Here is a 12,822-nt window from a genome sequence, read left to right as displayed (position 1 = left end):
GGGGGGGGGGGGGGGGGTCGTTTGTGAATAACTGATTTCAACACGGCTGATGATGCCACGCCTCCAAAAGACAAAAACACCTGAATTATGATGAAGGGTTTCCCTCCAGAGGTCTCATCAGCCAATCAGCTTCCTCCATCCGTCTGCATTGTCTAACAGCAGATACCTTCATGTTCATCATGGATGATGAAGGTGAAGGTATCTTCATCATGAAGGTATCTTATCATGGATGATGAAGATAGAACCACAGCATGAACAGAACCCGATCTTGAACGGAACCAAAGCCTGAATAGAACCTCGTCCCAAACAGAACCACAGCATTAACGGAACCACAGCATGAAAAGAACCACAATCTGAACAGAACCTCGTCCTGAACAGAACCACAGCCAAACCTGGGAGGCCTTCCGATAACTCCCACAGAACCGGACTAATCGCTGACTAGAACTTTTTTCTACAGCAGAACATTCTTTATATTTCATGATTAAAATAAACGGAACATCGAGTCTGGGTTCTGAAGTTCGGTAGGCTTCCGCGTTGCTGTCGTGAACAGGTTCGGACCTTTCGGGGTTTCTTCTTCGCCTCGCGGATCTTCTCCTGGAATTTCTTCTCCTCTTCCGGGTTTAGAGCCAGAAGTTCGGCGGCAGTCGGAACCTTTGCGCTCATTTTCCTAGATGCAGAATCTCCAATGATGATCCGTGAAACTCCGAGGCCCGCAGACAGTCCTGCACGTGGAGAGGAGAAGACCGGAAGTGACGACAGCAGGACATGGCGGCTCGTGCTGCCCTCTGCTGGTCGGGAGGATCCTGGCTTTTATTTGCAGGTCTGACCCAGATTTAGACATCATAAATGTCATCTATTTAAGCACATCCTGTAATTCTGATACATGCAGCTCAATGCATTTACAACTGCTATCATGACCAGACCAAAGAGCTGTCCTAAGACACCAGAGACACATCTGTAGACCTCCATGAGGCTGGAAAGAGCTACGGGGCAATTACCAAGCAGCTTGGGGTAAACAGATCCTCTGTTTGAGCAGTTCTTAGAAAACAGAAGAAGCTAAACATGACTGTCAGTCTCCTTCAGACGGGAGCTCCTTGACAGATCTCACCTGTGGGGTCTCAGTGACCCTAAGAAAGGTGAGGATCAGCCCAGAACTACAGAGGAGCTGGTCACTGAGAAGAGCTGGGACCGTTCCCATGGTTACCGGTTTAAAATCATACTTGGCACAGAAAGTCTCTCCGCTTAAACCAGCTCATATCCAGACCCGTCTAAAGTTGGACCAGCTGGACGATCCAAAGGATCATGGGAGAAAGTCATGTGATCAGATGACCAAACACCAAAACAGAACTCCTTGGTCTGAATTCCTCTCTCTGTGTTTGGAGGAAGAAGAATGATGAGGACCATCCCAAGAACACCATCTCTGCTGTGAAGCATGAGGCAAGGCAAGGCAAGTTTATTTGTAGCACATTTCATGTACAGAGACAATTCAAAGTGCTTTACATAAAACATTAAAAGAAACAATCAAAAGAAATAGTAAAAATGTCATTCATCATCATTCAAATCATTAAAATAAAATTAAAAGAAAGTAAAAAGATTTTAATTTAAAACAAGCATAGATAAAAAGTGCGGACGTAAACTTTTGAATACATATTAATCAAATAACTGAGAACAGGTGAGTCTTTAACCTGGATTTAAATACACTGAGTGTTTCAGCTGATCTAAGGTTTTCTGGAAGTCTGTTCCAGATCTGTGGAGCATAGAAGCTGAATGCAGCTTCTCCATGTTTAGTTCTGACTCTAGGAACTGATAAAAGACCGGATCCTGATGACCGGAGAGGTCTGGCTGGTACATACTGGGTCAGGAGGTCAGTCATGTATTTTGGTGCTAAACCATTCAAAGCTTTATAAACCAGTAACAGAACTTTAAAGTCTATCCTCTGACAGACAGGTAACCAGTGTAAAGACCTCAGAACTGGACTGATGTGGTCTACTTTCTTGGTCCTTGTGAGAACCCGAGCAGCAGAGTTCTGAATAAGCTGCAGTTTCCTGATGGATTTTTTTGGTAGTCCTGTAAAAACACTGTTACAGTAATCAAGTCGACTAAAGATGAAAGCATGCACTAGTTTCTCCAGGTCCTGCTTAGACATCAGATCTTTAATCCTTGAGATATTTTTGAGATGATAATAGGCTGATTTAGTGACTGCCTTAATGTGTTTATCAAAATTTAGGTCTGTGTCTATCACTACACCCAAGTTTCTGGCCTGGTTGGTAGTTTTTAGTTGAATAGATTGAAGCTCTGTAGTGACGTCTAACCTTTTTTCTTTAGCCCCAAAGACAATAACCTCCGTTTTGTTTTTGTTTAATTGAAGTAAGTTGTGACACATCCAGTCATTAATGTCCTCAATGCATTTACCAAGAGCCTGTACAGGGCCTCGGTCTCCTGGTGTCAGTCTAATATATATCTGTGTGTCATCTGCATAGCTATGGTAACTAATGTTGTTGTTCTTTATAACCTGGGCCAGTGGGAGCATGTAGATGTTAAATAGAAGTGGTCCCAGGATGGAGCCTTGGGGCACTCCACATGTAATTTCTATTGGCTCAGAGGTGAAGTTACCAATTGACACAAAATATTTCCTGTTTTCTAAGTACGTTTTGAACCAGTTTAGTACTGGCCCAGTGAGACCCACCCAGTTTTCCAGTCGTCTGAGTAGTATTGCGTGGTCGACTGTATCAAACGCAGCACTGAGATCCAGTAAAACTAGCACTGACATATTTCCACTGTCTGTATTCAAACGTATGTCATTAGTCACTTTGGTCAGAGCCGTTTCAGTGCTGTGGTTCTGTCTGAAGCCGGACTGGAAGACATCATAGCAGTTGTTATTTATTAGGAATTCATTTAACTGATGGAAAACAGCTTTTTCAATGATCTTACTTAAAAATGGCAGGTTTGATATCGGTCTGTAGTTGTTCATTTGAGTTTTGTCTAGACTGTCCTTTTTTAGGAGAGGTTTGATTACAGCTGTTTTCAGTGGTTCTGGGAAAACACCAGATGTTAATGACAAGTTCACAATCTGGAGCAGGGCTGGTTCCAGGATCTTTGAAACTTTTTTGAAAAAGCTTGTGGGTAGAATATCCAGACAGCAGGAGGAGGAGTTCAGTTGACATAGAATGTCCTGCAGTTCTTTACTGTTTATGGGTTGAAACTGAGCCATTGGGTTTATACTGGTTTCTAGTGGATAGGGTTCATATCCTGAACTTGTAGTTGGTGAAACAATTGTTTGTCTAATGTTTTTGATTTTGTCCCTGAAGAATTTGGCAAAGTCATTACAGGCTTTGGTGGAGTAAAGTTCTGGTGCCACTGACACAGGGGGTTTTGTCAACCTGTCGACTATATTAAATAAGGCCCGAGCATTATGGGAGTTTTTGGTAATAATGTCAGAAAAATAGGACTTCCTTGCATTGCTCAGTTGTAAATTATATAAGTGAAGTTTCTCTTTATAGATGTCATAATCTACCTGTAGTTTAGATTTCCGCCACCTGCGTTCAGATTTCCGACATTCTCGTTTTCCGTTCTTTACCACAATGGAGTTTCTCCATGGAGATTTTTTCCTACCAGAGATCACCTTCACCTTACTAGGAGCAATACTATCCATGATATTTGACATGTTGGAATTAAAGCTATTAACAAGTTCATTGACTGAATCCCCTGAGAGGGGAGGAGTCAGAGAGAAAATCTGATTGAACATCTCACTAGTATTTTCAGTTATATACCGTTTTGTGATCTCCTCCCTCAAAACATTTGTGTGTACTGGAATTGTGCTCTCACAGAAAACACAGCAGTGATCAGACAGACCTAAATCACATACAGTAACCTTAGAGATGTTCAGACCTTTGGAAATCAATAAATCAAGAATATTCCCTCTGTTGTGTGTGGGCTCTGTTACATGTTGAGTCAACCCGAAATTGTCCAGAGTGTTTATCAGGTCCTTAGTCCCTTTGTTCTCAAGATTTCCATAATGGATGTTAAAATCTCCAGCCATGATTATACAGTCAAAATCAAGACAAATTATAGACAGCAGTTCACTAAACTCAAGGTTAAATTCTGGACTGTATCCAGGGGGGCGGTATATATTTATAAATATGGTTTTGAGTGAGGCCTTCAGCTGTAGGGCTACATATTCAAAACATGGAAAGTTTCCAAAAGATAACTTTTTACACTGAAACATTTCATTGAACAAAACTGCAACCCCCCCGCCCTTTCTGCTTGTTCTTTCCTCACTGATAACACCATAATTGGGAGGAGCTGACTCTGTGAGAACTGCTCCCCTACTATTCTCATCTAACCAGGTTTCAACTAAAAACATAAAATCAACTTTGTTCTCAGTGATAAAATCATTAATTAAAAATGTTTTTCCTGCTAAAGACCTGACATTTAAAAGTGCTAACTTGAGAGGTCTAGGAGTAATAATATTTTCATTTACCTTCTGTTTCTGGAAATGCGCAGAGGAAATGTTTACCTCTTTTAAAGTCCTTTGTTTACGTTTTGGGCAGATTACATTCCTCCTGTTAGTGACAAGTACAGAAACGGTGTGTGTTTCTAGAGAACAGGGTCGCAGGTTTTTCTGGAGAACATCATGACTGTTGGTATTTCCACAGCCTGGACCCTCAACACATCAAACATCTGACTGCAGGGACAGGATATGATGTTGTACAGGAGAGGGTGGGGCTTTACGTCGACCCTTCAAACGTTCTGGTGGCAGAGTTATGGGGGACAAAAATTGATTGGCCAGAGGGGTAGATCGAAGCCCAATCCCGACTCGCTCCATCATCTGCTCGGTGAATTTCAGGTGGGGTGAAGAGGGTGAAGAGGGGGAGGGAGAACCGTCAGGAGTTTGTTGGTTTGGTGGTGTTTGGGAGGGTCCATCTTCCTCGTTGTTTTGAGGGTGGTACCATCATGCTAAAGGAGAGGACGACTGGTCTGTATGCAGAAGAGGATGGGCGGGGTCATGAAGGAGAGGATTGGCGGGGTCATAAAGGAGAGAATGGGCAGGGTCATAAAGGAGAGAATGGGCGGGGTTATGAAGGAGAGGATGGGCGGGGTCATGAAGGAGAGGATGGGCGGGGTCATGAAGGAGAGGATGGGCGGGGTCATGAAGGAGAGGATGGGCGGGGTCATGAAGGAGAGGATGGGCGGGGTCATGAAGGAGAGGATGGGCAGGGTCATGAAGGAGAGGATGGGCGGAGTCATGTATTGTGAGAAGAACAACCTTCTTCTCTCTGTCAGCGCACTGAAAATGGTCGTGGTCCGGTCTTCCAACATGAAAATGACCCAAAGCACACAGCCAGGACAACCAAGGGGTGGTTCTGTAAGTAGCAGATCCAGGTTCTGGTGTGGCCCAGCTAATCTACAGACATAACCACAAAGTAACATCTAGGAGAGACCTCAAACTTTCTCAGTGAATGCTCTAGAGAAGATCTGTGAGGAGGAGTGGGCCAGAATCCTTCCTTCAGTCTGTATACACCTGGAGAAGAACTACAGGAAACCTTTGAACTGTGGAACCACAGCCGAAGGCTACAGAACCAAATATTAGCATGGATTCTCTCAGGTGTTCACATACTTATTTGCAGCAGTAGCATAGAAATAAATTAATCTTAAAAATCATGCAATGTGATTTCCAGATGTTTGTAGATGATCACAGTGAACATGCAGAGAAAAACATCAGACTTCCACGATTTCTAAGTGAGATAACTTTCTACATCAGTCTGTTGAGATACTTATTTACCTGACTGTATCTGACAGGAGAAATGTGAAAAAGAACGAGATAGAGATGTTTCTGACAAAAAGATATGACCTAGAAATGTGAAGTGTGCAACAATCACAGAATTCAAAAGAGAAACTTGATTATCTTATCCAGTCTCAGAGAGTGTTTGGTTAATAGAATAGAATAGGGTAGAATACAATACATTACAATAGAATACAATAGAATAGAACACAATACAATACAATACAAAACAATGTATTTATTTATCTCCATCATTCAGTTGTAGAGTACAAATCACACAGTAATACAGACAATACATACAGAAGTAAAAATGAAAAATAAATAAAATGCATTCTTAAACTACTTTAAAAAATCTATTATACAAACTCATAAAACTCTGTAATAAAATCTTGCTTCAAAATGTTCTTACAAACTCTCACAGTTAAAGAAGAGAATTGATAATGCTTAATATATTCTCTGGTTTGAGTACTTTTCAAAGCACATGACAAATAAAACATATTCACATTGATTTGTCAGAGCACAGGAACATTAAGATTACTATATGGGTCTGTGTGGTGGCCTGATTACTGTCAGACCCATTGATTATAAATTGCCCACTGGAGGACTAATACATTTGTTCTATTGTATAATTATTTTATCACAATTCTATACGAATAATTCTATATATCTCAATGGTCAGACTACACCAGTGGATGGATCAGGCTGGTTTACTGCTCAATGTGCTTCTTTACCACTTTGCTGCCTTGATTAAAACGTAAATGTGTAAATCAAAAATATTTCAGAAGTTGAATTTGGACCTCCGGACCACGAGGGGGCGCCGCTGCTCCAGAGACAGAACAATAAGGAGGAGACTTCAGCTCTGGGTTGTTGACAGCTCGAGTGGACAGTCGGACTTCAAGAGGTTTCTTTTCGAAAGTCGAAAGTTTCTTTTTTTCTCTTAATTTTACGGAATCTACGAAAATAAAATCAGAAAAGGATCAGAGAGAATCCGTTGTCGAAGGTCCCGCGGTATGGTTGTTGTCCCGCCGCTCACTAACTTCTTTTTGGGCTTTCTCTGGATTTAACGAACCGCTGGCGACGACATGGAGACGAACGCAGCGACGGTCACCGAGCCTGAGCTCCGTTTGTGGACAAGAACCGTCCTGATCGTCGTCTTCTGTCTGGAAGCAGGTACGAGGGAACTTTGTTTCGGTTTAGCTAGCGTCCTGCTTAAACACCTGGTTAGCTTCCTAGCTAACCCACTGGTTAGCTTCCTGCTCAAACATTTTTTTTTAGAACTTTATTTGAAAACGGAAAAGAGACATAACATACCAGGGGGATAACAAATACAACTACAGATATATGTTACATAGCTTCCTGTTTAAACTACTGGTTAGCTTCCTGCTTAAACAGCTGTTAGCTTCCTGGTTTGTTTTTAAGGACTTCTCCATCTTCTCTCTGGTTAGCTGTTGTCCGTTGAGTTTTTGAGACTGGTTGCATTTCAAGCTGGTCTTGAGTCCTAACATATACTCCGGTGTGTCTCAGGGTTTTTGGTTGTGAACCCAGAAGATCTCAGACCAGCCAGATCTTAGAATGTCTGTTTGAGAACTTTGGAGTTGTGCAGGTCAGACTGAAGTCGAGGTCAGACCTTTCTGAACTGAAGAAGTTCTGATGAACAGAAGCTGGGCGTTTCATAAACCATCAGAACAGCTGCTGGTTCTTCAGGAGTCCAGTAGGAACATCTGTGTAACAGAATAAAATGACTCTCCTCCTCCAGCTGGATGCGTGCTGATGCCCCCTCAGAATGTCACTGTTTATGGCTCCCAGCTGACGTGGGCGCCGGGCTCCGGGGACGGCGAGGTCTTGTACACGGTTGAATATCAAAGGTGAGATCTTTGGGTACGATAAGTCTAAAGATCCTGCAGACTTCTGGAGCTTTGGTAGATCAACTCTAATCGTTTCCTTTGGTCTGGAGACACATTGCTTCACAGGAATGTCATCTCTCTGCAGACATGCCAGCAAATCATGGCAGCAGGTGCTGGCGTGCACGCTGACGCCTCACACTTCCTGTGACTTTTCGTCTGCCAAAGCCGAAGCTGAACACGGTTGCGTTGCGCTGCACGTGCGCGCCCATGAGCACGGCGTCTCATCGGCTGCAGTTCCGGCCTGCAGCTCACAAGGTAACTGAGATCCTCAGATCCGAGCTTTCTGGAACGGAGACGGCAGAGAAGTTTCTCTCCTGCTCTCTGGTCCAGATCAACATTTCCTTCAGAAACTGTCAGGACTGATATTAACAGAGGGTGGAGTCACTGGGGTGTGACTGACAGCAGGGCAGTTTGGCTTAAAGGAAAGAACATCTAAAAAGATAAACAGAAACTGAACCTCATCGCTCTCAGTCCACAAAACAACTCTCCTGAAGTTTGGGGACACGGGCCGTCCAGAAAGTTCTTTCTGTGTCATCAGAACTTCGGTCCAGAAGTTTTGTTATCATCCAGATGTTCTTGTTCAGCAGAACACTCTCCTGGATCCATGTCTATCTCTTCCTGACTGTCTGTCTTCTTCTTCTTTTCCTTTGGGCTTTTCCCTTCAGGGGTCGCCACAGCGAATCAGTTTCCTCCATCTAAGCCTGTCTTCAGCATCCTCCACTCTAACACCAGCCACCTTCATGTCTTCATTCACTGCATCCATAAACCTCCTCTTTGGTCTTCCTCTAGACCTCTTTCCTGCAGCTCTAGACTCAGCATCCTTCTACCAATATATTCACTGTCTCTCCTCTGAACATGTCCAAACCATCTCAGTCTGGCCTCTCTGACTTTATCTCCAAAACCTCTAACATGTGCTGTCCCTCTGATGTATTCATTCCTGATCCTATCCATCCTGGTCACTCCTAAAGACAACCTCAGCATATTTATCTTTGTTTGGCCTTTGACACCTCTACTTTCACCTTACGCTGCATCTCCCTGTACTCTACCTGACTGTCTGTCTAGAAGTTGACCACATCACACCAGTTCTGGCTTCCCTTCACTGGCTGCCTGTCCATTTTAGAGTTCACTTTAAGATTCTTTTATTTGTTTTTAAATCTTTGAGTGGTCTCGCCCCGCCTTACCTTGATGAGCTCCTCTCTCCCTACACTCCAGCCCGGTGCCTCAGGTCAGCTGATCAGCTTCTCCTGGAGGTACCGAGGTCCAAAAGGAAATGCAGAGGGGAACGAGCCTTTTCTGTCTGTGCTCCAAAGCTCTGGAACGCTTTGCCACTAAATATTAGACAAGCCACTTCCCTGTCCATTTTTAAAACTAGACTGAAGACTCATTTTTATAGCCAGGCTTTTATTCACGTATGAGATGTTGCTCTGATTTTACTTTCAAATTTTATTGTATGTTTTTTACCTTCTGTGTGTTCTTTTATCATGTTCTTACCTTTTATTATGTTGTTTTTATCTTTATTCACTTATTTTATTACATTTGTTTTATTACGCTTTTTAGTTTTTAATGTTCAGCGCTTTGTTTCAATTTTAAAATTGTGTTAAAGCGCTTTATAAATAAAGATGATGATGATGATGATTTCTGAAACGTCTGGAAACAAAGTTGTTCGTTTGTATCCATATCTCCAGACATACAAAAGATTCAATCAGACTTCAGACGCAAAAACTCTTTTTCAGTTTTCCTGGCTGGAAGGAGCGACCCTCTGATGGTTACATTTAATCTGCACTCTGATGTGCATCGTAAACAGTCAGTGTTTCTACTCCTTGAACGTTTCTGTTTCCAGGAGGCCCCTGTTCTCCAGAGGTCACTCTGACTGCAGCGCCCGGCGCCATCATGGTCAATCTGAACAAGAAACACAACCTGCACGACGAGTACGCTGACAGCGCTTGTTATCGGATCTCCTTTGGAAAAGAAGGAGAGAAGCTGAATGTAAGAAACAAAACTTGCTGCTGGTTTCTCAGCATTCAGTCTGCAGGAAATGCTGACGTCCTCTGCTCTTCCTTTGGCAGGTGACTGTAGACACGTTGTCCTCGGAAACCTTCAGTAACCTGGAGGAGGGCCAGCGCTACTGTGCGGCAGTGGAGTTCATGCTGTACGGGAAACCCATCGGCGTGCCGAGCTGTGTCCGCTGTGAGCTCATCCCGTCTCAGAGTAAGTCCGGTCCAGTCCTAGAACCTCTTGAGGACCAAACGTTTCTGCTCATGGAAACCTCTCAGACATTTTGATGTGACGGTTTCTTCTTTTTTCCTGAAGCAGTTTTTTTTTAGGAGTTTTTTTCCTTACCGGGTCTAAGGACAGGGATAACCAGTTTAATTTAGTCTGTTTAGTTTAGCAATCAGTTATTGTTTATATTTTATGACTGAGCTTCTGCTCTGTAAAATTACCGGCATGAGGCCCAATGACGATTTGTGATGTTGGACTATATAAATCAAATTGAAGAGAATTTTGGAACGTACCACCTTCTTCTCAGGTTTTATCACTAAAACATTTTCTGACTCCTGGAACTTTTCTGTTGCTGTTTCTCAGCTGCAGCATTTTCCTAACCTGTCTGCGTCATGTGACCTCACTGTTTGAATAACATGATTCAGATGAAGAGTTTTGGCCGTTTGACCCCCCCCCCCAGGTCAATGGAGCTTCCTGGAACCGTGACTGTGACTCCGGTTTTTCTCAGGAATGATCTAAACCAGTTTCACTTCTACTGTCCTCATCAGAACATGAAAGTCTTTCTCTGAATCATGGATTACTTTACTCTCCAGGTACTACAAAGAAGACGGTGATCATCACCTCCGTGGTGGTGGGGGTCATTGTCCTGGTCATCGTTCCGGTCATCTTCTACCTGCTGACCTTCCAGCGCACAAAGATCAAGAAGCTGCTGAAGCCGTACGAGATCGTAAATGTGAGTATTTCAGTGAGAACTTCCTCATCCTGAAGATTTGATCGACTGCTGTCAGATCGTCTTCCTGTTTTCTGCACTTTCATGTCTTCACTTTGTGTTGAGCAGCTTCCTGTGGCAAGGACGAGGTTTGGAAACAGACCTCCACAGGAAGTGAATGAAGAAATTTTAGTCCTGACTGTATCAGAAACTGTCATGGCAGCTGCAGACTTCAGGGCTTCCTGGAAGACCTTTGTTCTTCTGCTGTTTACTCTGGTTGTTGTTGATCTAAAGTGCAGAAATGCTCCCAGATGAAACTGAAATCTACATCCGAGGAGACGAGTTTGCAGAAGTCAGCCTCAGAACTTCCTTATTTTTTCTAAAGAATCTCTTTATGTCTGTAGGGGATTTAACACAAAGTGTTTCAGACTCCTTTCTACTCAGACAGACATGAACATTTTCACTTGTTTCTCTCAGAAACTCTCAAAGTTCAAACTTATATAAGTCCAGGATTATAGACTGAGAACAAAAATCTGGTCACGATCAAAGATTGACGGAAGTGTGGCAAACAGAAATATTCTATACAGGACACACGGGACAGAGGAGGTTGATTGACGAGGTTGATGGCCAATCAGGACGCAGAACTACAAAAACCTGCACTAAAACCATCAGCGACACACCGAGACGTGACGGGTAAACCGTGACGGCTATAACGTGTCGGCTAGACCGTGACGGCTAAACCGTGACCGTGACGGCTGTAACGTGACGGCTTAACCGTGACCGTGACGGCTATAATGTGACGGCTTAACCGTGACCGTGACGGCTACAACGTGACGGCTTAACCGTGACCGTGACGGCTACAACGTGAAGGCTATGCCGTGACCGTGACGGCTATAACGTGACGGCTTAACCGTGACGGCTATAACGTGACAGCTATGCCGTGACCGTGACGGCTATAACGTGACGGCTTAACCGTGACCGTGACGGCTACAACGTGACGGCTTAACCGTGACCGTGACGGCTATACCGTGACGGCTAAGCCGTAAACGTGACGGCTGTAACGTGACGGCTATAACATGACCGTGACGGCTATAACGTGACGGCTATACCGTGACCGTGACGGCTATAACGTGACGGCTTAACCGTGACGGCTATAACGTGACGGCTTTACCGTGACCGTGACGGCTATAACGTGACGGCTATACCGTGACGGCTAAGCCGTAAACGTGACGGCTATACCGTGACAGCTAAGCCGTAAACGTGACGGCTATAACGTGACGGCTAAACCGTAAACGTGACAGCTATAACGTGACGGCAAAACCGTAAACGTGACGGCTATAACGTGACGGCTAAACCGTGACCGTGACGGCTAAACCGTGACCGTGACGGCTAAGCCGTGACGGCTAAGCCGTAAACGTGACGGGTATACCGTGACGGCTAAACTGTAAACGTGATGGCTATACTGTGACGGCAATAACCTTACGGCAATAACCTTACGGCAATAACCTTACGGCTATACCGTGACGGCTAAACCGTGATCTGAGTGGTTCAGCTTCTGGTCTTCTTTCTTCAGCTGCTTCCAGATCTTCCTGCCCAGAGCGAGCACCGCGACCTTCTGCCCCCCCCTTGCGAGGAGCCCTGTGATGTCATCTCCAGCATGGTTCCCGCAGACTCCTCTGGTCTGAGCTGACTTGCTGTGGGACTTAATGGAGAGGATCCCGAGGAGAAGGACCCTCTCCGCTTCTCTGAGACACCAGACTGTTCTCCAGAACTCGGAACAGATCTTTTTTAAGCACTTCATGTAAATATTTGGGATGTGTTGAGGTTTCTTCAGTCTGTAATTCGCCCTGATGTTCCTGCCTCTCCGTGCTCTTGTGGTTGCCATGGCGATGGTCCATAAGGGCAGTGTTACAGGGACTGGTTTGGGGTTCAGCAGGTAGAACTCTGTTCTGAGCTCTAACTGGGTCTTCTGGAGGACCTTCAGTTTCTCTATTTCAGATGAAGCTTCATCAGCTTCATCTTCTGAAGATCTGCTGTGACAACATTTTTATGTGTAATAATTATGATGATCAGTGGAATTCTTTGATGTCTGAATTGATATAAAACAGAGGAATATCTTACTTGTTTTGTGTTTTTGGAGTTTAGACTAAACCAACATACTTAGAGGTTTGGGCTGATCAGAAGATTTTTTTTATCAACATAACCAT

The 12,822-nt window shown here is 44.0% G+C and overlaps 2 protein-coding genes across 2 annotated transcripts in view; one reads left to right on the top strand and one right to left on the bottom strand.

Annotated features, from left to right (window-relative positions):
- The window catches only part of nifk (nucleolar protein interacting with the FHA domain of MKI67), a 6,676-nt gene extending 5,887 nt beyond the window's left edge, over nt 1-789 (bottom strand). The window contains exon 1 of the mRNA XM_024286102.2: nt 559-789. Within this exon, the coding sequence (XP_024141870.1) occupies nt 559-663 (105 nt within the window). The 5' untranslated portion in view covers nt 664-789. The remainder of the gene's footprint in view (nt 1-558) is intronic.
- Nucleotides 790-6,588: 5,799 nt separating this feature from the next.
- ifngr2 (interferon gamma receptor 2) lies at nt 6,589-12,735 on the top strand. The gene is made up of 7 exons (XM_024286106.2): nt 6,589-6,952; nt 7,539-7,647; nt 7,772-7,941; nt 9,527-9,672; nt 9,753-9,894; nt 10,500-10,639; nt 12,189-12,735. Exons 1-7 carry the CDS (start codon nt 6,865-6,867, stop codon nt 12,303-12,305), a joined length of 912 nt encoding a protein of 303 aa, XP_024141874.1. The 5' UTR covers nt 6,589-6,864; the 3' UTR covers nt 12,306-12,735.
- Nucleotides 12,736-12,822: the final 87 nt, after the last annotated feature.

This window comes from Oryzias melastigma, linkage group LG21 (genome assembly GCF_002922805.2).
Source record: "Oryzias melastigma strain HK-1 linkage group LG21, ASM292280v2, whole genome shotgun sequence".
NCBI lineage: Eukaryota > Metazoa > Chordata > Actinopteri > Beloniformes > Adrianichthyidae > Oryzias > Oryzias melastigma.
This window is presented reverse-complemented; position numbering and strand designations above follow the sequence as displayed.

Excerpts from the sequence above, each read along its gene's own strand:
- ifngr2 (XM_024286106.2), top strand. The coding sequence starts at position 6,865 with ATGGAGACGAACGCAGCGACGGTCACCGAGCCTGAGCTCCGTTTGTGG. Across the intron at positions 7,648-7,771 it reads TACACGGTTGAATATCAAAG|ACATGCCAGCAAATCATGGC; the intron begins GTGAGATCTTTG and ends ATCTCTCTGCAG. Across the intron at positions 9,895-10,499 it reads TGAGCTCATCCCGTCTCAGA|GTACTACAAAGAAGACGGTG; the intron begins GTAAGTCCGGTC and ends TTTACTCTCCAG.